This window comes from Procambarus clarkii, chromosome 7 (assembly GCF_040958095.1).
Source record: "Procambarus clarkii isolate CNS0578487 chromosome 7, FALCON_Pclarkii_2.0, whole genome shotgun sequence".
Classification (NCBI taxonomy): domain Eukaryota; kingdom Metazoa; phylum Arthropoda; class Malacostraca; order Decapoda; family Cambaridae; genus Procambarus; species Procambarus clarkii.
Genome location: NC_091156.1, coordinates 40,793,429 through 40,820,210, shown reverse-complemented (window position 1 = coordinate 40,820,210; position 26,782 = coordinate 40,793,429). Strand labels below are relative to the sequence as shown.

The window sequence follows — 26,782 nt, the reverse complement described above, 5'->3', positions numbered from 1 at the left end:
ATCTTGACGAAAGAAGAATTCACTCACGAATGTGCCCCCACACCCACCATGGAGCCACAATTAGAGGCAGGACACCCAACAAGAAGCTATCGCCGATCTTGTCGGGGCCTCCTAGGGGTGCGTCGCGAGTATACGCCCCACAAACGCCACCTTAAGAAACCGACAGTCCGTCGAGATCGGGTTCAGTGACGAAGTGGGGATTGACAATAAAAGGTTCCCCTCGCTCTCGACGTCGGGTACTGCAGTTCTACGGGTGCATGAGTATGCCTCCTCAAGCACCCGGGCGTCAAAATAGAAGAAGTCCAAGGGAAGAACCAGAACGAGCAAAAGGTCGGCAGGAAACGGCAAGCAGATAGGAGAAGAGGGGGGAGAAAAACGAAACAGAAGGAAAAGGAAAAGATACCCAGCAGAATTGGAGAGGACGGCAGCAGGAGCACAAGGCTAGAAAAGGACAGAGGACTGTCCCAAGGAGCATCACACTCCGACAGCCGCCCACTAAGCCCCCACACGGCGACAACGAGCTGAGCGGGGAGGGGGCACAACTGGAGAAGACAGCAGCAGGAGTGCAAGGCCAGAAAAGGACAGGACTGCCCCACGGAGCATCACACTCCAGCAGCCGTCCACCAAGCCCCCTCACGACGCCAACGGGCCGGATGGGGAGGGGGAAATCAACAGAAAACTTTACAATCCTGTGCAACAGCCACACAAGGTTCCACCTCTTACTATTCATTACACCACATTTTGGCAGTCTTATAAAAAATTGGGTCAAAACCTTACGCAATAATAAATCTAGTAGAGGTAAGAAAAACACAGGAATAAAAGTTTTTAAATTTCTATTAAACAAATTTAACATCCAAATGGATAACTATTCATTTCATGACTATCTACCCGCCAGGGGGAATTTTGCACAATCCGTACCCGAATAACTAAAGGCACTATTAAGTACATTATACATGGTCGTTTGTATTGCCTTCATGTGTAACCTTCTGGGTGTGGGCAGGAGTCACAGCCAAGGCAGAAAACATAGCAAAACGGATTGTTAAACTTAAAAGTAATCTGACTTGATATTTAAAAACTTTGCTATTAAAGTAGTTTAATGCCTAACACTAATTTGAAAACCACTTTAGAAGTATGCTTGCTCTGTTGAATCCAATTCAAGTATTCAACTGCATGTTAGAGCAATGAAATTATGATGAAAGTATTACTGAACCGAATTTTAAGAGCAAAGTTCAGATGCTTAATTTCAATAAATTATGTTTACTGTACAAAACTTATTACACCCATGAGTATATTAAAGTTATTGAAGGCATTAGAAATTATTTCAAAACATTTGCCTACAAACAAATTATCAGCCATTAAAACCAAATCGTTTAACAAGTTTTTCCGGAGCCATGTGCAGAGACTAGAGTATCATTTGAAAATGGTGTTTCCACAATTCTCCTCGATCCACAGATTCATCTCTTGCTCGAGCTCTGGCGAAAAGTGGTTCTTCCAGTCTCCAATTTCACCTGGGAAAACATAATTCAGAGAAAAGTTAGTGAATTATGCACAATTTGTTTTTCCAACTTTTCAAGCATTTTACTAACCATTCCTCGATTGACCAAGTTGTTCCCATGCATGGGGTCTGACCACACCTACCAAACTACCCATCAGTTTGTGTGCTAAAGCTTTGAAAGCATTCTAAATCCAAGGCGATAAAAACACATTCGTGAAGTAAAGCCAAGTACCTTTAATATCGAGAAAAGACCAACAATAGCAGCTGTTTGGATCCCGTCAACAAACCACATGCTGTTGGAAAAGTGCACCTTCTCACAGGCCGTCGCTTGTTTACATTTATAGGACACGCATTCGGCTACCTGAACCAAACCACACGACAGAAGTTAAAGTGCTCGACACCAATTGAACTATTTACAAAGCCACACATCTGAAATATTGAACAACATCTCGCCAGAGGCATCAGAACGCTACACAACTCCCTTTGTATACAATTGCTACACTGAAAGCCGCCTTATTGTACCCAGTAAGGTGGCCGAGCAAACTTTCCGATCATAGCGACTATGATCGGTTGTAAGACTAACGCCAGGCAAGTTTGATGCACTCTTCGAGAGAGAAAGGGCCGAGGAAAAAAAAATCTATAGAGAACTAGCAGGTAGGGTTGGGAATATGGGGTATCACAGCTACAATGAAGCAAGCAATTATCAAAAAGAAGGCACCAAGCCGAGAAGGCTATGTAGCACCATCAAATAAGCGGGATAATCAGAGGGCACTAAATATCACCATCGTTGCCACCACGACAACAAACACATAAGGCGACCGATATTAAAAGTATCAGAGTTGCCAAGAATACGATCGAGAGAAGAAACCGTGGGGGGGGGGGAACTTTCGGTTAACAAGACACGCTCATCCCAGAAGTCAGGACATAAAACAAGGATATGCACGACCATAAGAGGGACATTGCAATTAGGACAATAAGGAGCAGGGCGGTGCTCCAAGTGACCACGAGTTAAGCAAGTATGGCCAATACGCAACCTCACCAGAGCCGTTTCCCATTACGGTGGTAGGAGGACGACCACGAGGAGTCTACTTTCAAGAGAACGTCGTTTCTTACCAGTAACATATGACCAACAAGCCTGCCAGCGGGTAAGGATGGAGGTATGGATAACCATGTAAAAGTCGGAATAACGAATACCTTTACGAGAGATGGGACACTAGCGGACAACTAGCCTGGCGGCAGCATCCGCACACATTGAAAGACACCAATATGGCTGGGAACCCAACAAAACTCAACCGACTTAAATTTACTGTGAACAAGAAACGGCCAATGCTAGAACTCTACAACCACTGGATGAACCGAATTAAAGGACCCGAGAGCCATGAGGGCACTACGAGTGTCAAAAACAACTACAAAGGAAGATTGACAACGAGAGAGAAGGAGACGAAGAGCATAGAGAATAGCATAAAGCTCAGCTGTAAAGATGCTAGTCTCTGGAGGTAAGAGACACACAAGTGTGATCAGGAAAAAACAACAGTAGCCACAACCTTCTGCAGACTTAGATCCATCGGTGAAGACGGAAATGGAGTGCGAGTGAGAAAAGTGATCAAGATAAAGGCGTTTTAGAACCGTAGGAGGGGTAAGAGCTTTAGTGATGCGTGTCAACGATGTACAAAACTGCGGAACGGGGGGACTCCACGGGAGCAAAGAAGGAACACGAGGAGAAATGTTAGAAATAGGAACGGGGAAAAAATACTGTAAGCGAGATTACCCGAAAAAGAGGAAGGTGGTGAAGAGGAACAAGAACCGCAGGAGGGGTAAAAGCTAAAGCATGACAGGTGAGAGGAAGGATGTTGCAAGGACCCGCAAGGTAGCAAAGACAGTTGCGATCACGGCGGTCCTGGAGAAATAGGAAGCCAGTGCCAACATACAAGCTGAGGATGGGAGTCGAACGGAAGGCAACAGAACTGAGGCGCAACCCAATATGGTGCAAAGCATCAAGACGGCAATGAGTAGAAGGAGAAGCAGACTAGTAAGCAGGGCAACCATAATTTAGCTTAAGACAGGACGAGAGAGGAATGTAAAGCAAGGAGTGCGCGCCTATCTGCTCCCAAAGAAGTATGGGACAATACCCGAAGGAGGGCAAGGGCCTTAGAGCACTCAACACGGAGGTAAGTGATATTGGGAGACCAAGACAAATGTGTGTCAAGGAATAACCCCAAAAGCTTTACAGAATCTTTGTACTCAAGGGGATGACCATAAAGTGACAAGAGGGACGAAGAACGATCTGTTTCCGAGTAAGTCATGGCACAAGTCTTAGTAGTAGAGAACTTTAAGCAATAATCGGTGGCCCAAGACGACACGGCGTCAATCTCAAGTTGAAGTCGGCGTTGAAGGAGAGGCGAATCACCACCCTGACAACAAAGGGTAAGATCATCGACAGAGCGGAGAAGACGCCTGAAGGCAGAGAGGAAAGAAGACCATTGAGGGCAACCAGAAAAAGAGTAGTGCTCAGAACACTTCACACCTTTGTATTGCTGAAGAGGCAGAAAGTGATACCAAGCCTCACCCGAAAGGAACGACGAGAGGAAGCTGCAGAGAAAGATGACCACGAAGGCCAAAAGAATGAGGTTGGGACAGAATACGATACCGCCAAGTGATGTCGTAAGCGTTTTCCAGGTAAAAAAGGACGGCAACAACGGAGGTCTTCACAGCAAAAGCAGTACGAATATAGACCTCCAAGTTCACCAGGACATCTGTTGTGCTCTGGCACTTGCGGAAACCAAATTGAGAAGGAGAGGTGATGGTGTTCCAGGAACCACATCAGACGAACGTTAACCATACGTTCAAAGTTTGTAGACAACTTATGAGGACAATAGGGCGAAAGTCCTTAGGGGATGTTCCCAGAGAGACTGGTTTGCGAACGGAGGACAACGGCATCGAGCCAGTCCTCGGGGACTGACCACGACTCCCAGATCCGATTATACAGACTCTGTACATACCGCGATGTGCACGGAGGGAGATGGCGGAGCATCTGTGGCAGAGGAGTTTCGGACGTAATGGTGGAGACATAAGATGCCCAACATTCACGTTTAGCCGTACGGATGGCCCTACGGGCCACCGCACTCTCCTTCCGAAAGCAAAGAAAAGAATCGACTGTCTGCCGACAGCGGGGTCTCTTCCAGGCTGCACGCTAACAGCGGACAGCCCGAGCACAGTCTGCATTCCACCAGGGAATGCACTTCCGTTGACCGAGAGGAAGAGAGCTGAGAGCAGCGTCAAAGACAGCGTCATGAAAAAGGAGGAGAGCACGAGGGAGAGGCAGAAGGGAGAGGTCAGAGAGAGTAGTACCGATGGTAAATAGGTTCCAGTCCGCTGTAACAAACTGCCACCTAGGGAAGGAGAGGGTGAAAAGGTAACAAGGAATGGTGAAATGTTCACTGCCATGGAGGTCATCAAGAACCTGCCACATGAAATCTAAGTAAAGAGAAGAGCAAAAAGAAAGATAAAGACAGGAAAGGGTCCGAGTACAAATGCGTGGGCTCACCAGAATTCAGAAGACAGGGAAGAAGAGAGGATAAACTGCTCAAGAATGCGACCTCGGGTGTTCGTCAGAACATCAACCCAAAGGGAATGATAATTGAAATCACCCAGCAGGAAATCACTCCGACAAGGAGTCCAGTAGGTACAGCGCCAATAAATGGAACAAACTGTACCATTTCCCCACAGATACGAGCAGCAGAACAATGGAGAGGCGAAGGAAAAAGTAAGGGGACAAAGGGAACATCAGAGCGAATCAAGAGCAGAAACGTTAGGAGCCCTAGCAACTGGGGGGGGAGGGGGGGGGGGGGAGAGAAGGGAATAGCCACGAAAGCGACCAGGACGAGCACCAAGCATCGGCTCCTGGAGACAGACACAAAGGGGCGAAAACCGCGAAATCAGAATTTAGAGTTAAAGGAAATTGGCGTAATAACCCCTAATGTTTCATTGAAGAATAGACATTGACGAGAAGAGAAAAGGCAACAGAACAAGGAAGAAAACGGTGAAAGAGGAACATGGCACATTAAAAAAGATCAGGGTCAGCAAAATCAGGGTTAGGGTGGGATGGGTAAATTGAGCAAAGACGGAGGGAATGAAGAGAGAACAGATCAGAGGTCTAAGGGCGGGATCCTGAGGAAGAGAAAGAGGAAGGAGGAGGTAACCGACAGGAGCAGTCAAGGACAGCAGCAGGGAGAGGGGGAAGCGGGGAAAGAAACCTCCATAGCAGAGGAAGGATCGATAGAGTAAGAAGTAGGGGCCGAGGAAGAAATCAAAGCCTTCTTACCCGCAGGGGAGGAGGAAGGAGAGAAGCCAGGCTTACGCTTCTGAGAGAGAGAGCCCGGTGTCCCAGCAACTACGTACTGGGCAACTGATTCCAGCATCTCAACAAACTGAACGAGAGCACACATGCCGGCCGTTAGGAGAGCGATGGACATCAGCCCGCACTGACAGACTGACTAGCATAGCCTAGTGTTATGCAATGAAATTATAACTACCAAATATTCCTCACGTAGGTCATCCCAATCACAGCTCCGCTGAAACGCTCAATCACAGTTGCCAATAGCAAAAATCTATACAACAGTACCTGTTGCTCTCACTTAACTAGTAGTTATAAAGGTTGAGGTCCACCAGGGTACAGAGCAGAGCCTAAAACATTTTAAGTTAATTTGCGTTCTTTCCTCGAGAAAGAAATGTCACTCACTCTGGTGGAATTAGTCATGGTATGATCACAGGAAGCATTACAAATATCCTGATGGCTGTCAGTTATCTCACTGATTAAAGTGCGAAACAACTAAAACATCCAGTCACTTGGATTATTTCTTAATATGGTTCTTTAAGGAAGAACTGCACTTGACCCGGACAAGCCAAAACGTTCACAGAATTCAAAAGCTCCAGCAACAATGCTAAAGTATTACAGATGACTTGCCAATTAGAATCTTAACTATTTCCACACACCTTTCCTGAAGAAGTCTCCTTCGCTCTTCTGGGCACCTTGGTGATAATTTGCAGCATCTTTTTCACTTCGAGCTTTCATCGAGGAGAAAGAACAGTGTTCGGCAACCTGGCGAAAGGAACCAATATTATGACCACAACAGGTTCAAACAACAGGTTTCTCTCACTCACACACACACACACACCCACCCCTGTGTGTGTGAGAGAAACTAGGGGCAGAGTTTTTCCACCCTATGCCCGTTACCCAATAGTAAATAGGTACCTGGGAGTTAGCCATCACTGGCCACTTCCTGGTGGTGTGTGTGGAAAAAAATTAATAGTAGAAACAGTTTATCGACAGTTGAGAGGCAGGCCGAAAGAGCAGAGCTTAACCCCCACAAGCACAACTAAGTGAATACCTAGATATCCCCCCCTCCCACACACACACACCTAGACATCCCCCCCCCCCCCTTACACACACACACACACACACACGATGAGTGGGGTCAGTGGCTGACTGGACAGAACGCTGGATGCGTGATCGAGCCCAGGACCCTGTGGTTCTGGGCTCGATTCCCAGCGCCGGCGAAAAAACTATGGGCAGTTTCCTTCACCCCAATGCTCATGTCATCTAGCTGTAAATAGGTTCCTGGGAGTTAGACAGGTGCTACGGGGTGCTTCCTCTGTGTGGTGTATAGAAAAAAAAAAAAAAAAAAAAAAAAGACACTTATGAATGTATAGATGAACTGAAGAAGGCGGCAACACTAGCCCACAGAAAGAGCGAAGCTGCTGATCATGGGGGACCTAAATCATTGAGAGAAATTGGGAATCGAGGAATCTCCATCGAGGGGACGAAACGTGGGGAGCAAAATTAGTAGATGTTAGACAGGAATTTCCTAACATGTGAAGGAAGACAAGGGAAAGGAGATGCACCGAGCCTATTAGACCCGATTTTCACCCAGGACGTAGAAGACAGAATTTAGAGCATGAAATACCTCTAGGGGCCAGTGACCATTGTGTCCTAGTTTTTGACTACATGATGGAATTCAAACTTATGACCATGGGACAAGAGATCTGGGGAAGGAGTTGACTACAGGAAAGGGGACTATAAGAGGATAAGGGACTATCTGGGTGAAGTGCAGTGGGAGGAAGAAATTTGAGGAAAAACAGTCCAAGATATGAAGGACCTAGTCATACACAAATGCCAGGAGGCCGAAGAGAGATTTATACCAACAGTAAAGGGAAAAAAATAAGTAGGAATATAATAACCCATGGTTTAATAGACAGTGTCAGGAAGCAAAAATGGCCAGCAGGTGGGAGTGGAGGAAGTACAGAAGACAAAGGACAGGAAAACAGGATCAGATGCAGAGCTAGGAACGATTACATTAACATAAGAACATCGGAAAGGGACTATGAGAACGATATTGCAAACAAAGCGAAAAAACAACCCAAGTTACTACACAGTCATAAGAAAAATGTCGGTGAACGACCAAGTGACAAGACTAAGGAAGACAGAGGGGGCATATACTGAATGTGACAAGGAAATGTACAAGGCACTGAATGTCAGTTTCCATGGAGTGTTTACTACCGAGCCTGACCAGCTCCATTGTTGGAAGGGGTTACCCTAGATGAAAGACGATCAGATATAGGAGGTGACAGCAGAGGAGGTAATGAGACAGTTGACAACTCTAGATGCAACTAAAGCAGTTGGACCAGAGAAAGTATCCCCATGGATACTAAAAGAAGCAGCGCAGGCCCTCAGCGTGCCTCTGGCAATGATCTTTAATGAGTCACTTATGTCGGGAGAATTGCCCAGTTGCTGGAAGAAGGCAAATGTCGTGCCGATCTTCAAGAAAGGCGATAGGGAGGAGGCACTTAACTATAGGCCCGTATCACTGACAAGCATCCCCTGTAAAATACTGGAAAGAATAATTAGGCTACGACTGGTTGCACACCTGGAGAACATTAGGTTTGTGAACAAACATCAACATGGGTTCTGGACAAGGAAATTGTGCCTAACAAACCTTCTGGAATTCTATGATAAAGTAACGAGGATAAAACAGGACAGATGGTTGGGCAGACTGCATATTTCTGGACTGCCAAAAAGCCTTGATACAGTACCGCAAATGAGACTGCTGTTAAGCTCGAGAGGCAGGTGGGGGTGGGGGGTGGGGGAAGGTCCTAGCATGGATAAGGAACTACCTAACAGGAAGGAACCAAAAGAGTTACAGTAAGGGGGGGGGGGCGAGAAGTCTGACTGGCGAACAGCAACAAGTGGAGTACCACAAGGATCGGTGCTGGGACCAATTCTATTTCTTGTATATGTTAACGACATGTTTACAGGCGTAGAGTCCTACATGTCGATGTTTGTGGATGATGCAAAGTTGATGAGAAGACTTGTGACATGAGGATTGCAGGATCCTCCAAGAGGACCTGAACAGGTTGTAGAGATGGTCAGAAATGGCTACTGGAATTCAACACAAGCAAATGTAAAGTTATGGAAATGGGACTAGGAGATAGGAGACCAAAGGGACAGTACACAATGAAGGGGAACAGCCTACCCGTGACGACGCGCGAAAGAGACCTGGGTGTGGACGTAACACCTAATCTATCTCCTGAGGCACATAAATAGGATAACAGCAGCGTACTCTACACTGGCAAAAGTTAGAACATCGTTCAGAAACCTAAGTAAGGAGCCGGTCGGCTCCTTACTTAGGCACAATAGTAGTCAACTGAGCCGGAGCCAGAGATTGGGAGCCGGTCGGCCGAGCAGACAGCACACTGGATTTGTGATCCTGTGGTCCTGGGTTCGATCCCAGGCGCTGGCGAGAAACAATAGGCAGAGTTTCTTTCACCCTATGCCCCTGTTACCTAGCAGTAAAATAAATACGTGGGTGTTAGTCAGCTGTCACGGGCTGCTTCCTGGGGGTGGAGGCCTGGTCGAGGACCAGGCCACGGGGACACTAAAGCCCCGAAATCATGTCAAGATCAAGAAGGAGGCATTTAGGGCGCTTTACACTGCCTAAGTGAGGCCAGTCTTAGAGTATGCCGCCTCATCATGGAGTCCCCATCTGAAGAAGCATATAATGAAACTGGAAAAGGGTCAGGTTTGCAACGAGACTCTTCCCAGAGATACGAGAGATGGGGTATGAGGAGCGCCTGAGGGAACTGTGCCTTACGACACTAGAAAGAAGGGAGAGGGGGGGGGGGGGGACATGATAGGAACGTATAAAATACTCAGGGATTGACAGTGGACATAGATGAAATGTTCACACGGAATAATAACAGAACGAGGGGACATATATGGAAGCTTTTAACTCGGACGAGTCACAGATGTTAGGAAGTTTTCTTTTAGCATGAGAGTAGTGGGGAAATGAAATGCACTTCAGGAACAGGTTGTGGAAGCAAATGCTATATATAATTTTAAAACCAGGTATGATAGGGAAATGGGACAAGAGTCATTGCGGTAAACAACCGATGCTCGAAAGGCAGGATCCAAGAGTCAGTGCTCGATCCTGCAGACAACTAGGCGAGTACAACTAGGCGAGTACAACTAGGCGAGTACAACTAGGCGAGTACACACCGAGACAGTCCACGTCGCGTCTTACCCAGGTCTCCCCTGATTCTAAGCTAAACCAACGAGTAATGTGCAGTATATTGTACTTTATATTCATACGAGGTTTATTACTCTACTCCCATTCCACCATTCACATACTTCCATCACATCACTTTAATCTGTAACTATAGATGTAGTTATTTTAATCGTCACTACACTTTCAAAGCTCCAATGAGCGATTGGTATTTATCACTCTACAACCCTCCATTTGTTTTTTCTTCAATGTATGAACTCCCTCTGCCAGTCTTCCGTAGATTTTTAAACCCTTAGGTAGTCTTTTGTCCTTTGTGTTCACAATTCATGTTCTGCCCGATTTTTATAGTTTGAACATTAGCAAATAATGATGCATCAATTTCACCACAAAAAATATAATATTGTTAAATAGGTCCCAGAACAGCCCTGGGGCAACACCTCCCTCCCCCTCCCACCACTCTAAGTGGGATAAAATATTTACTCCAGACTAGTTCTGAGAGCCAACTTAGGCCAGCATCCCTTATACCGTGAGCTACCCCCTAAAACCGTGAGTTAACTTAGAGATGTGAAATCATTAATAGGAGGAGTAATCATGACACTTACATTATCAAGCTGCTGTTGGGAGAGGTTGGTGCCCAACAGCTCATTCAGTGTTCCAAGTTCCTTCTTTATGTCGGCTTTAAAGTCTTCATAAAACACAAAGTGCATATAGGGCTCATCCTTTTGCCCCCAGGCCATCATCAGGTTGGGCCAGTAGGGACAATACAACACTGTAGATACGAATTACATTTAACTCAATGTTTTACATGGGTAAATAAATGATTAAGCCATTAAATTTCGCAATATATAGTTACCTCCAAAATATACTTTTATAATATGCTATATGAAATGCAGTTATTTCCGATACTGAAGCAATTAGCTAAAGAACATTAATATTTGATAATTATTTAGAAGTTAAAATTTCAAGACGACACAGTTATTGCAGACCTCAGTATCGTACACTATTATACTACTACCGAGGAGAACTGCAACAAACTGCCAAGAAAAAACAAAGTACATGCACTTGTGGCCAATACTAACCACCTACGCTAACTGGCTAGAGCAGCCTGATCCCATTTGTCCAAACACAGAAGGTACCTACCCACAACACTGCACAACACTCAAACCTGAACACGGTATGCTGTTCCACCATGAAGCCCGTGCCTTGCCAAGCACAAGACGAAGATGGAAAGTTGATGTATGCCACTAGGTTAGTCCCAGAACCAAGAGGCATAAGTTACGAGGAAAAAGTGAGGGAACTGCACTTCACGTAGATGGAAGACTAAACAGTTCTGGGACACGTGATCAGTACATACAAAATTCGAGGGAATTTACATGGTAGACAAGGATATATTTTTTTAAAACTGGTGGTACACTCACAAGGGGGACAGGTGGAAGCCAAGTACCCAAATGAGCCACAGACTGAGAAAGAACTTTTAGTATCAGTAGTTGGTAAAGGGAATGCACTAGAATGTGGTAGAGGCCGACTCCATATACAACCTCAAATGTAGATATGAGGGCGCTTCAGAAGCTCAGGAATCTGTTCAAGAGCAGATTGACTGTAGAGAGGTGGGACCAAAGAGCCAAAGCTCAACCCCCGCAAGCACAGCTAGTCGAGTACGTACGTACGCGCACACACACAAAGCTGGATTCGCCTACTTATAACATTTACACGCTTTCCTTCCAATAAAGAAGGAAATACCGAATACAGAACAGAACATGTCCGAGGATGATATTTAACAGACTGGCAAGATTCTGCCACCATTTGAAGTCCTAATCAAACACCCAACCCATCAACACATCTTGAGTTTGTCAGCCAAGTGCTTTCAGTAGAGAATACTATGAACATCACACTTCCTCGCCAACACTACCCAGTGTGAGGGACTGAAAATTTCCTCTGCTAGTTTTTCTAGATTAGGCCAAAGTGTGCTGCACGCTAGAGAAAAGTTCTCACACTACATGCCCATATGTGAAGGCCTGCACAAACCCCAAAGTGAGGGCTGTATTTAGACTACAAGGAAGTCCAACTAATCTGTGGGAAGAGTTACAAGATTTAACAGGTTTAACCGAGAAATGTTTAGAAGTAGGTTTTAAACTGGCAGCCAACGGTTTCAGCGCAGCGTCGCCTCCCCCCCCCCCCCATCCTGTGCGGTGTGAAGTCATCCTCCTCCTAGGCCTCCCCCACCCTGTGTGACGTCACGAGATGCCACAAGGCCAAGGACTTCATTCGTCGAGGCATGTCAGCCTCTTGACTTTTGGGCGGGAACGTCCGTGTTTGGAAGTGGCATCGTAGGCTCGTCTGCTTTGCTCTAATTGGTCATGGCAAGGTGGGGGGGGGGGGGAGCCTTGCGAGTCCCCTAGGCCGCCAAAAGGCAGTCTAGGACCGGCGATGTGAGAGCAAGACGTGTTTGGTGGTGGCGGCCGTGCCTCTCATCACCACCCCTGTTATCGCGGTGTTATCACCATTTCCTCATCACCACAGTGACCCTGCTATAGAGGATCGTGCCTGGCTCCAATTTGCGTGATCGTAGGCTGATTACCAAGAAATTGGAGAGAAAAGAACCTGTATAAGGAACACATGTTCGGAAGAGGCAGCCTCGTTGTGTATCGGATGTAACTCACATCTGAGGTCATCTGTGATGTGACCAAGACGATATTGACCAACACGTTTGGCAGAAAGTATGATTGGGAAGGGGTTTCTGAAGTGTTAGAAAAGGCCCCGATTTGCGATTTTAGGGAAATTACGAGTCCAAAACTCCAAGTTTTGCTGCATAGCTGGTAAGGCCCACCATGGGGTCCGCCATGGGGGTACATGACCTGATGCAGAACACGTCTAATTAAGATAACAGGTCAGGTCAATAACTAAGATGTCACCAGATTCCATATGTGCCGATGTTATGCCTGCTTAACCACAAGTCCAAGTATACCAGTAAATCAAGTAGGAGCAGCAATTAAACTGCCATCGTACTACGACACCAAAGTTGTAAACCAGAAGTAAACCAGCATATACATTGGTGGTACAAGGCAATAGACTATTTCAAGGTCAGCTTCTAGTCCATCTGCCAATTTGTCCAAACAGACTACCAAGTGTCTAACCCACCAGACCTATAGCCCAGTACAGAAGCCTCTTCAACACTAAAGTTACCATTCAGCAGGAGAACGGAAAGATTAATATTTAAAACTACCAAATACAAGCACTAACAACCGTAACAATTTACGAAGTTATGCCCTGGATGGAAACAAATTATAACTTGCACCTATAGTTAACTGGCAGCTGCCAAATACACAAGTTGTGGAGTCGTGGATACTAAATGACCGTGTGTGGGGGGGGGGGGAAGGACTTTTAGCATACCAATTGTCCTCGTGTGGTGCTACACTTTGTAAAATTTGTACTAATGTGTTGGCAATGATATAACAAGTCGCATGAATAGTATTTTTTACACCTTAAATATTACGTTCTGATCGTGTTAGCTTCATCCGAGCATTTAATTTGTGCCACCTTGTCGAGGCTTCTCAAACACCACAACTGATTTACTTACAATCATTGTTCATGAAATGCTTGACGAAGTTGTCGAAGGTGCCAGTATAGTTGTGGAACTTTACGTTACAGAAGTGATAGAATAGCGATACAACCACGTCCTTGGGATCTCTAGCAATGTACACCACCTGAAAAACCATCAAATAACCATTAAGCACCATGATTGAAATTTAGGGTTAAAGATGAAAATTTATTTTTCAAGATGTAATTTAAAATATATATCCAACCAAGACTTTACTACACCATGGTTTAATAGGAGTTATTAAAAGGTAACTACTATTGAACACAGGCTCCCTTCGGAACCCAAAAGTAAAATCTGGTCATAGCTCTTATGTCCAATGTAGGGCGACTGGAAGTTCAGCTGGAGCCATCTCTTATGAAGGCCAGCGAAAGAACAGTCATAACTAGACCTTAATTAGGTTTATACAAGTAAAAGCTCTCATGGGTCAAGTTACATTTAGCAAGCTTTAAGACGTTTCTTAAAGTAACATAAGTGGGAATACTTATGTCTCGAATCTAATCTTATCAAACATGTATCCCTAGATTTGTGTTCAATTGTGTAATAAATATATTTTTACATATATACACAATAGCTCTATAGATATCCATATATGCAATACACGATTGCAAGTACTATCACCCCCCCCCCCCCCCTGCAACTTCCCTTTGACAATAATAGCTTCTGGACCATGTATGCACTATACAAGTGTTAACATGAACAATAGATGTCCAGTGGACATGACCATTGTTGATGCACATAGCTTTAGGAGGACATTTCGATCTAGAACGGTAACGGTCTACTACAAAATGACAAAAACACCTCACTGCACTGAAAAGTTTCTATCCACATTTTTCAAGTTTATAACATTTGATCAATAAAGACCATTATGTTGTGAGTTTGCAGGGTAAGGATTATATCATGGGACAAATTACTACGAGTGGCAGGCAAGAAACATCACGCATCCTAGAAGTTACGACGTTCAGCAAGGATATGCACAACCGTAAAAGGGACAATGCAGTTCGGGGCAATAAGGAGCAGGACGGCACTCCATCGAGTGCCCGGGAAAACACTTATACGGCTAATAGGTAACCTGGACAGAGCCGTTTCACCACCACCAGTTACGGTGGTGCAAAGGCCAGACTACCCTTAAGAGCATTCAGTGTTACCAATAACATGACCGACGACCCTGTCAACGGACACTGACGAATTAATGACTTTGTAAAAATCAAGGAAAGCCTGTGTGGGAAAGTGACCAAGTGCAGATAAGCCTCCTCAGAAGAAGAATTTGCAGGATCATTAGAAAAACTAATATGGCTGGTACCAATGCAAAACTAAACCATTTTAAATTTGCTAGAGATAAACCCTGGAATTTCTACTACCACAGGATGGACTTAAAATGTCAAGAGCCAGGAGGGCACTGCGAGGCTCACTACAATGACAAAGCAATGTAGACATTGAGAAAGCAATCGAGCATACAAAATGGCAAAGTTCTGTCGGGAAGATGCTGGTCTCCAGGGAAAGGCAACAGTTGTGATCAAGAAATACAACAGTAGCTTGTACCGTCAGCTGACTTGGACCCATCTGTGAAGATTGCAACGTAGGAGTTGTGTGAAAAGTGTGGAGGAGAGAGAGGGAGAGGGAAAAAAATCACTATTGTAGGAGGGAGTAGAAGCCTTTGCAATGCGAGTCTAGGTTTTGCAAAGATTTGCAATAGTGACCTCTCAATGGGGGCTAGGATGGACCAACAAATATTGGCAACTAACAATATCTTGCAAGCGAGAGAAAACGGTTAAAAGGTCAAGAGGAACAGGGGCCTACGGAAGAGGCAACGATCAAAGCACAACACAAGCGAGTGTGACGGTGTTGTAGGGACTGCGCAAGGTAGCATGGACAGTAGGGATCACTACGATCTTTTAAAGCCAGGATGCCAGTAAAACACACAGGGTCAGGAGTAACGACCCCGTTCCGGCCCGAACACAAGAGCCGAGGTGTAACCTAGTATGGTGAAGATCATCAAGACGAGGAGTTGGAGAATCAGACGAGTAAACGAGAGTCATAACAGTTTCGACAGCATGCGAGAGGGATGTAAATAGAGTAGCACATCTCTCCAAGTAGTATTGGACAAGACTAAGTTAAAGGCCTTAAAACATTCAACTGCGAGGCAAGAGACGGGAGGCCACCAAGACAATCTTTTCAAATATTAACCGCGAAAGTTAAACTGTATACAAAGAGGACTGCAATAACGCAAAAACGAAGGACGAGAAACTTTCTTTCTAGTAAAAGTCGTAACCTTTACACATCTGTAGTAGAAAATCGAGCCATAATTGGTGGCCCCAGGATGACACTGCTTCAATTCCATAGCAGAGGGGTAAGATCAACATAGAAGTGGAGAAATGCCTAGAAGAAAGGCTGGAAAGATTACCATTGAAGGCAACCAGGAAAAATAAAGTGCTGAGAACACTGCTTTGGGGGTACCCTTTCATACTGTCGAAAATAGGTAGCGAGAGTGGTACCAAGCCTCGCTCTAAGGGAACGACTGAGAAGAGGGAGCCTTGCAGGAAGAGGGAGATTGCCACGAAGACCTTAATAACTTGGTTGGGACAGTGTCATCTCCAAGTGGCGTCATATCCAGGTTCTCTCGTCCCAAGTGAACCTGATTTCTGACAAGGAAGAACACCTGCTTGAAGTCACTCCCGGGAACTGACGACCCGACCCTTCCCTTCCCCCAGATACGGTTATAACTATTCGGCTAATAAAGTGTGCACGGAGGGAGATGCCATAGCGTCTGAATGTCATCAGAGCCCGCTGCCATAGAACAGCAGACGATCAGAGTAGACGAGTTGCAGGAGAGAGAAATTCTTGGGATAGCTGGAGATGTATGCAAAACGGGCAAAGGGACAAGATTCAAGAAGGGGATTCCGAAAAAGGACAGAGGGAGGAATAAATGAAACAGAGCCAACAGCCGAAAAGTGTGAACCTAGTTCGGACGCGACCGACATCTGATCTGCCACAACAGAACCTTGGAGATGAAATACTGGAGAAATCTAGAACTAACTTGCTCGTATATTATGCAATTTTCAGATCTAGGGGATAGCAGTGTCAATCATCATAATGAAGATTTCAAACTTCTGCTTAGCCGCACTGATGGCCCCATAGTCCACTGCACTCTTTAGCCAAATCAAATACGAGAGTCTGCGTTTATTGGCGCTGGCGTTTCTTCCAGGCTGCACGCTTACAGCACACACCGAGCAGTCCGATTTCCAGCAAGGAACACTTCCGCGTGTCCCGAGACGAAGAAAAAAATAAAGATCCAGATCAGAGGTAACATACTCGCCTACGAAGGGTGAAAAATGTTACAAGGATGGAAAAAATGTTATCGAGGTCAAGAACCGCCGCATGGAAGCCAAATAAATACAAGATAAAGACAAGAGTGGGATACATTTCATCAAAGAAAGAGTCAGATGGAGAACTAGTGTGGGCATCTCCAGTGGGGAAGAGTTTACGCCACCACAGATGGGAGGAGAAACTGGGACAAAGCTAAAAGTAGAAAGTAGGGGGATCGACAGACTGCTCCTGACCAGCTGGGAACCAAGACAGGATCCAGGTTTACACTTCTGACATGTACAAGTACCAGGAGACATGTACTGTGCGATAGCCTCCACAGTCTCTGTAGGAGAGGAAGGTCGTGAGAGAACACGGAGGTGACCGGCAGGAGGATGACATCGGTCACGTGTTGTGAAACCGAGAAATAAAAATGAGGGCCGAGAATAGACATGTGATTAGGAAGGGAATGCTGCAGCGGAGTGAAGAGGGAGGATGGAGAAATAATGAACTAAACGGCAGGAGAAGATTGGTAGGGACCCGCGAGGAAGATTCTGCGGTCAGAATGGGGAGGATCGTAAAACGGAGTTACTGGAGATATTTTGGTTTAAGGCCTGGCAACAGTTGTGGAATCAAGAAAGGGGCGAGTGGTGGAGAAGAGTGATGCAACACTAGCTCAAGTCATGTCAGAAAGAGTCGAGATATTTACCTTTGCATCTTGCTCCAGGGGAAAAAATCTGATCACAATGTTTAGTGTTGAGAATGGCTTTCTCAAATTCTTAGTGTATGCATGAGCGCAAGAAGGAAGGGTTGGCGTCACCGCAAGTCATGGAGCGAGACTGAGGAGAAAAACATTCGATCTTGTAATGGCCGAGGTCTCCACACAGGGACACTACCTCTTGTGATGCTCTAGTGACATGACCAAATTTCCAACATCTATGGCAGAGGTGTAGTTAAGGAACTGATGAATCTACGCAGAGATCTTTAAGACAGATTTCCTACAGGAGGAAGTATGACAGCTGAAACAATGTCAAGACGAAACGCAGGATGAGACCAGTATTAAGAAGACCTTTCCTTTGAATGTCGTAAAGGACAGGGGGTCATAAGAAGAGACTGGCAAGGCTTCCTACCCGTGTTCTAAAACTTCCTTCCAACACAGCAAAAGAGCTAAAAGTGCTGTAGGGAGCCAGCAGTTTGCCTGAAAGACAAAACAAAATGAGCGCCGGTCCCTCAATCTGCTCACCAAGTAAAAGTAGCAGCTAAGTGAATTTTGGTTGTGGGAGATTCCCAGGCAAGGTATTTGGATAGAGCCTTGTGTCAGGAGGAGGAACAGGTTAATTAAGGGTTTACTATCCAGGGATAGTAGTAAATATAGTATACTTAGCAGGGATATAGTAAACAAGTATGATTATATGGATGGAGATGGAAACTTTTGAGTGCAGGTGGAAATGCTGTAGGACGAGTTAGGAACTGATACAGAGGTTAAAGACCGCCATATAATTAGGAGCAAGGGATGACTCCCAGTCATATGTGGCATTCTTTAGAGTAAGGGAGTTCGAAATTTATGGTTGTCGAGGACTGTCAATTACCGACCTGACATTTTAAATCAAATGCAATGTCATTCATTGGTAACTGAACACTTAAAGAAATGGCATGTATGCTTGGGATTGGGTGCATTTATCTAGAACTGGGGTTGTTGCGACTGCCAACTCTTTGGAAACATGGTTGGAGGGGTTTGTTTTTGGTTACACTTAATAGTTAGTGGTATGGGAATTGACATGAAGGGGGCAGTAAACGTTTGTGCTGGTGGGGGGGGGGATTAATTGGCAAAACGTACATGGAAGGAGAAGAGCTTCAAAATAAAACACTTAAGGTATATTATACTAACAGTTAAGAGTAAGAAACAATATGCTATTTAAGTGCTCTTATCTGAACAAACTAGATATTATTGCACTTTACGAAACAAAGATGAATGTAGAAAACAGAACTATTATCCGAATATCAAACTGATGTCTACTATGAGAAATGGTAGAAAAGGAGGGGGAGCAGCCATATACGTTAAGAAGATTTTAAGTACCCCAAGATCCTGAACTCCAGTTTCAACTTTCATGGCGTGTTCAGACTCGATACCACGGTAATATATCAATCAGCAAGTTAGAAAGCAAGAAAGGGGGATGGGGCGGTTCCCACTGTAGGCTTGTGGCCCGACCCAACTACAGAGGAGGAAGTGGAGTCAAAGGGAGTAGTAAGGAGGGTCAAAGGAGGCGCAAGGTCGGGGCACAATGCAGCTGGAGCCTACAGAGCCCGGTCTTCCAACAATCCGAGTCGGGGGCTTGGTCGCCCACTCCCACGAGCTTGAGAAGGTAGAAGAGCCGAATGTGACAAAGCTAGAGTAAAGACCTTCATTCACGAATGTGCCCCCACACCCACAATTAGAGGCAGGACACCCAACAAGAGACATGTTGCCAATCTTGCCGGGGGCCCTCTAGGGGTGCGTCACGAGTACACACTTCAAAAACACCACCTTAAGAACCGTCAGTCTGTCAAGATCAGGTTCAGCGACAAAAGAAGGATTGACAATGAAAGCATACCCTCGCTCGCGACGTGGCTACCACAATTCAACGGGTGCAAGAGTATGCTTCCTCAAACACCCGGGCGACAAATCAAAAGGCCAAAAAGAATAGTCAAAACAGGCAAAAAGTCGGCAGCAAATAATTGGAAAGAGGAAGAGGGAGAAAAAACGAAACATAAGGAAAAGGAAAAGTCGCGCTGCAGAATTCGTGAGGATAACAGCAGGAGCACAAGGCCACAAAAGGATAGAGGACTGTCCCAATGAGTATCACACTCCGGCGGCAGCCGCCCACCAAACTCCCCCCCTCACGGAAACAATGGACCAAACAGGGATGGTGTGGGGGGGGGGGTATTGGAAAAAACCTGTCAACAGGTAAACCAAAGGTAGTAGGGGCTCAAGGAGGGAAAGGAAGGTCAATTCATGTCCACTACACAGCTCCCACATTTAAAATTTGATCAAGTTATTTAAGGAAACAGTCTTGCCAATATTTAGATTGAACCATTAAACTTTAAATGAACCATTAGGAACTGCTGGATTAGACGACTTTTACTGAACATTTTATCTTCTGTACCCAATTTAACACCTTAATCGTTTGATTACAAACATTCGCAGATTTTCCTGTATGCTCCATGAAGCAGTGATGGCAAATCAAACCATTTTATTCCCATAAAACCATTAGATTACAGTAGCCAACTCTGACCTTCGTGGTTAGAGGAAGGGTAAGCGGCAGGAGGGTGCTGGGCAGGTGGGTCTTCATCACTCTAGGAGCAGGTAAACCCTCGCTAATCTGCAGAAACACTCCGTCTTCTACCTTCTTGCCTGGACACATTTGACGAAACATTTCTGTCATCGGCTGAGGATTCTCAACAGTGCTTCTTATGGTCTTGCTGTCAAGCATCATGTCAAAGCTGGAATGTTGTTATTACAAGTACTAAACTTTACCAGAACCGAAATAATTTTATTGCTTCAGAATCAATACATTTCAGTTTTTTCTTAAACCATTCATCAGTTATGCGATAAGTTCTGGTAATATTTCTTTATATAAACCCATCCAGCAGCACAAATATAGGATCCTTCATACATTGCAACTGATACCCGAATGGTTCTTAACTAATCACATGATTTTTTTGAAACTTAACTGTTGAGGGCAACAACTTCACAGTCAAGCACGCATTAACATCACGTGTGCAAACTAGGTTACGTAGACATTTATACCAAAAGCTAGCATACCCAGTGGTGTGTATCATTATATCAGCATAGCTAATGATGTGGACGTTGGGTTTGCTCGGTAGAGAGTTTAACAGCGTGTTTATTAAGATATTAAATAAGGTAGGACTGAGGACATCACCCTGTGGGGTACCTAGTTCAAAGTCTCTTGTTACACTCCTATGCCCCTGGAAAAATACAGATGACTTCCTGTTGGACAAGTAACCCCTGCTCCAACAAAGAAGCCGATCACCAATATTCATTCTTGCAAGCTCACTCAAGATAACATGTCTATTTGCAATATCAAAAGGCAGACTTAAGATCTAGGAAGGTGGTATATGACTTCAGTGTGCAAGGTAAGAAAGGTGGTGATGCAATGATGCACACTCCTTCCATGCATGAAGCCATATATCTGGGGGATAGCATGGTTCTTATTCTATGGAGGAGACTGTTTAGGACCATTCTCTCTAATGTTTTGCAAATGCAGCTAGTAAGGGAAATTGGGCGGAAAGCACTCTTTATTTGGCTTGGGAATTGGAATGATTATACTGTTGTCCAAGAGTTAGGAAGCTCTCCAGTAACATAGCTCATATTATACAGCTCAAGCAGGGGGATTCCCTGGTATTAAAGGGAGCAGACGCAATATGTCATAAGTGATACCATCTTCACCGGGGATGTGGCTATGCCTTTGTTTAGGGCCGCGAGTAATTCAAACTCAGTAAATGGCACTGATCAAATGTAAAAGGTGTCAACAAAATTATTCGCACACCCTCCGTCACTATGTGATGGAGTGCGGAAAGATACGTGAATTTAGAGACAATTCTATAACCAATGTTCCAGCGATGTGTCAATATTTCATTCAAAATGATCTGCTACCAGAAATTTTAGCCAAATATCCCCAGTTTGCTAACTGTAGGTAGTAACGAAGTGATTGTAACCTATCCACCTCTGCCCACTGGAGGGGGGGCGGTGTGCAGGACAAACAAATTTTGACACTAGCTCTCCACATATGTCAGTTGCTTAATTTAGAACCTGTACTTTAGGTCGATCTCGAACCCACTGTTGATGTGATGACTTATTGAATTTTGTAACTAGCTCATCAAGTTTGTAACTTGCTTAGCTAAATGAATTGTGGGGTTCAGTCCCAGAGCCCATTATGTGCCTCTGTCTACCAAACATTTTATAAAAAAATCTCATCGCCCAGTACCACCTTAAACAATATTAATCTTTTAATGAATTTACAATCCCCAACCCCCTTTTTCCCCACTAATAACAGTTACAATGTTCACACGACTAGAGGCGGAAGAAATGATGCAGTGAAACAAGACGAAGAAGGTAAACGGTATTTGAGCCTAATGCATTATCTAATTTTGCAATGAAGCTGGGGTGAGGCCGTATTACAGAAATGTACAAACTCTCGCAAAAATGCGTCTTGACCCCTCCCAAGTTGTATATAGTCGTAATAACCATTATGTCCCCAGAAAATTCCCCCCCCCCCAAAAAAAAAAAAAAATGCATGCACTAATCTGAACAACCATTGAACAAACGAACTTAGGTCTAGTCTAAGAACGTAAAGTACTAACACGTTAAATGGTAAAAGATATAACGGCACCCAGTCTGATTAAAATATCTTTTCAAGCAGCCAACACCATTTTATCCACATCCGGTGCAATGTTAAGCAGCAGTGTAACTGTTTTATGAAATTTCATCCAAAAAATACAAAAATAATGCCTTTTTTTGGCCGAGATATAAAAGAGTTAAAAATTATTTATAAGAAATATTTAAGAACATTCGTAAAATCATCGACAATATTATCTGGTCTTCAAAATTAACAGTTTTCCACAAATTTCCGAATTTTTTGCCACTTTCTGAACTATCATTACAATAAAGTAGTTGCCATAGAAAAGCTATCTAAATCGGGGCTCTGAGAACTTTAATGAGCCAAGGACTAATTTAAAAAAAAAAATCTTACCGATTTACTAGGCGCAATCAGACTACAATAGTTATTATACCATTGATCCCAGGCGTTACGAAGACAATCACACTGATAAACTAATAAGAATGTCTTACTCTATATGCGGTGCTCTGATGAAGATGGGCAGGTCGGCCCTCTGGTTGTCCAGGTCGGGGTTGTGAAGCATCGTCCACACCAACTCCAACATCCAGGTCGTCCCAGACCTGGGCATTCCCATCACAAGTACGTCACCTTCAGTGAACTGAAGAGAAACTTATTGTAGTATACATTAGAGAGAACACAAGTGTATACAATTGTTACCCACATATATACCAGGGGCGAGGGATCCAAGTACAGTCCCCCCTCCCCCTCGGACCAAGTATATATCCAATATTCAAGTCTCAGAGTAACAATGACAACACACCTTGAAGTTGTAGATGGTGTCAGCATATTTGGTGAAGAGCGTCGGGTAGAGCCAGCCTCCGGGCCTGAGGCGGACCATACCATGGTTGTAGAGCGTCTGTTCCTCCTCCATCCTGGCCAGCCACTCCTCGCTCATGGCCTCCACCCGGTGACCACTAGCCAGCTTCGTAGTCATCTTCCTAGGTACAACTACACGGGTCGTTATGGCAGTCAACTCTTTAAAATACCTGGGCTTTTTCAGGCATTACAACAGAGGTAAAATGTCAATACCTTATTAAACATGTTTACAAACTGATTGCGAGGATGAAGGGTTGAGCATGGGTGACATGACTGGTGGTCAGGGATGTGTCGGCCGATGACCTGTGTTCGTGACCCCGGGAAAGGGGGGGGGGGTATGAACAATATTACTTGGAAAGGGTATTAGGTGGGGAATATTATGGAAGATGTGTAGACTATGTGTGTCGGGGAGGCATCAAACCTTCACCGGTTCCTGCACTTCCCAATTCAAATTATGTAAATAGAACTACACCAAAAAGACTGGTGTCATTTCTAAAAAATAATTTTAGAATAGGGAATCTAGCGTAACCAGCGCCACCAGTCGCCACTCTTGGGGTGGGGATGTTTAGGAAGAGAAAACTAAAGTCACCAGACCTACTACACCACATACTGAACCATGCAACACCTGCCAGTGTAAGACTCAAAAGCACAGTATAATCTGAAATAATGCCATACAAGTTTACACTTTTATCCGAAATACTTTTAAGGAATATCTGATCTGATCACACAAATGCCGCACTTTAATAATTTTTAATCTTTAAACCTAGTAATTTTTTATTAAAGATATCTTACAACGGTCGATATGCACGATGCATTAGGTGTAAATATAACTTTACCAAGACTGCCATAACCTGGTGGTAAAATCTTAGCCTACTTACAACTACACAGTTGCTATATTACCTTCACAAAACTTAAAAGTCCACCTTCAATCACAAGCCGACGGACTAAGAAGGAGGTGGTATACATTTTAAATACACAAATCGCGTTAAGAAGTGGCCTAATGTCTGCAATAAATCCAGATATCCTCAATGATTTTTTAAATACTGTAATACAAACTCCATGCCATTGGCGGGGCGCGTTACCAGCAATTTCTTAAAAATATGCCAATTCAACGCACCGTTATTGGAAGTCTGCGCAGAAGCCAATTTAAACCATAATGGAGATGGATCAATATTGCATTCTCTCCAAGTTAAATGTGCCATCCACTGTACTGTAATGCTATTCCTGCACGACACCAAACACCAACAAATTGCTCTACAAAGAGCAGAATACAACATGGCAAGGAAGGTAGTATTTACAGCGTGCAGGAACCATATTTGCGATGAGAAGTACGAGCTGCTCGTCTCACAGTCCCTCCAACATTATATTCCCTCCTCACAACGTCGGCAATAACTACAAACATTTGTGAATTTCTCTACTCATATTGCACAATTACACCAATCACAGCATCTTTCACAAATACAGTGCAAATACACTCTGCTGACTCTTTCAACAAAACTACTGCATTTGGCAAATAGACTGTAGTTATACGAAGTTACTAAAACAGTTATACAGTCCCTAAATTTTTTTCACACTTTAACTATAGTCTTCCATGAGGAAAAATAATTTAAATACGTCTATACACTACAGCTCACCTTCTGACACTGAAGGAAACACTGATGGAGGGAGAAGGAGCAGCACAACAGCTCACACCAACACAAGCAACACATATGAACTGTCATTGGCTGAGGCTCCACCCAAGTCAACACCCCAGTGTTACCAACTCTGCTAATGAAGTGCTCTCATCCATCTAGTGATACCAATTCAGTGTACTAATTAACCTTAGTTTATCTTTTACAGATAATAAAAAACAGCTGTAAGTTGACATAGAGAAAAATGAGGCACAAAATTTATGTTAAGGAAGAACAGTGGAATGCTTCGTCTAAATAATTCTTAACATTAACTCGGGTTGTTTCCCAAAATCTCGCTGTTTTTCAGGCTTGAAAAAACGTCTAATTTAAAGGGGTTTACTCCATAATAAGTGTAAAAACCTTAACTCTAGAGGACAATGACCTGTAATTGGAGGACGCATTTTAGTGGCTGGTATCTATAGTGTGCGGGTCACTGGTCATTACGTGTGAGAACGAGGGAACTGTGCAGCGATCTCACCAAAACCGGACTTAACAATTAATGAATCTTTACATGTGCACTATGTAAGGAAGCGTAAACATTAACATTTTTTATTGAGAATACAAGCGTGGTAATGTGTAGGTTTTCTCATCTTAAACAGCATCAGAATCAATAGGTAAGGTCGCAGAGTGAAGGTTTTCAAAGATAGACAAACGAACATCAACCACAGATTTGTCTAACGTCAGCAGAGAACGCTAGGCAGTGTTATCTAGACTGATAGACAACACCCACTACCATCAACATGGTTACTTAATTATAGTCGGCATCTTACTCTGGGATGTGGTACAGTCATTGGTCGGCACCTTACCCCTGGGGTGTGGTACACACAGTCACAGGTCCTCACCTTATCCTGGGGTGTGGTACAGTCATTGGTCGGCATCTTCCCCTGGGATGTGGTACAATCATTGGTCGGCACCTTACCCCTGGGGTGTGGTACACACAGTCACAGGTCCGCACCTTATCCTGGGGTGTGGTACAGTCATTGGTCGGCACCTTACCCCTGGGATGTGGTACTGACAGTCATTTTTTTTTTCTTTTTATTATTAAAACAGCAATTACAGCGTACAGTAACCATATAAACAGTAAAGCAGAGTAACAAAGAACACAGAATAACAACAACACAGATAACAAGTAACACCGATCAACATAACACAAAAGTGAAAACAAAGAATAACATAAAACTCATAAGAACACATACACACAAAAACAAAAGCAGCACTACCCAGATGGGGCGTGCCAAAAGCGTCAGTAATTACAATAGCGCACAAGGAGCACAATAAAACCAGAGGTAAAATATAAACAAGGAATACACGTACAAAATTACACAACACACCACAGAATCGAGAACACAATAACAGAATATGGTAATACAACATAGTAAAGAAAATGCAGGAAATTAACAAGGGAATACAACAAAGCAATACACAGCACAGTACAAAGAACAAAGGAAACAGAACACATTTGCAAGACAGTAAAATATCAAAATAAAAAATAAAGAATCGGTATAGCACAAACCAACATTGGAACATATAACACAGTATATAGGACACAGATAAGAAAACAAATCGTAAATAAGCATAAACAAAAATGGAATCTTACACATAGGTAACAATGAAATAGTCAAAAAAAAAGAAAAAACACTAGAGCATAATAACCCAGCAAAAACTAGGTAAGAAAACAGGGGGAAAAAAAGGAACCCGTAACACATAGCTCAATAAACCAACGAAAGAAAGAAGCAACACAAAGCAAGAACCACACACACAGTCAATCATCTTCATATTTATCCGGATAGTAACGACGCGGGTACTTCTTCCGATAGGCATCCCACTGTGCCCACATTTCCATAGGCGCGTTAACGTGACTACGTGACCCTCGTGGTCGATGCATGAAGTCAGGAACCTCCAGCTCAGCTCCCTCCACCACGGGGGCGGTAGGCACGGGAAGAGGCCGC

At 44.2% G+C, this 26,782-nt stretch overlaps 1 protein-coding gene across 1 annotated transcript; it reads right to left on the bottom strand.

Moving 5' to 3' along the window:
- Positions 1-816: 816 nt before the first annotated feature.
- On the bottom strand, positions 817-24,947 carry LOC138357395 (sulfotransferase 1E1-like). The gene is made up of 8 exons (XM_069314198.1): positions 24,798-24,947; positions 23,108-23,295; positions 22,800-22,945; positions 20,224-20,431; positions 13,631-13,757; positions 10,656-10,822; positions 6,488-6,593; positions 817-1,508 (listed from the first exon to the last, which is right to left on the bottom strand). Exons 2-8 carry the CDS (start codon positions 23,279-23,281, stop codon positions 1,411-1,413), a joined length of 1,026 nt encoding a protein of 341 aa, XP_069170299.1. The 5' UTR covers positions 23,282-23,295; positions 24,798-24,947; the 3' UTR covers positions 817-1,410.
- Positions 24,948-26,782: the final 1,835 nt, after the last annotated feature.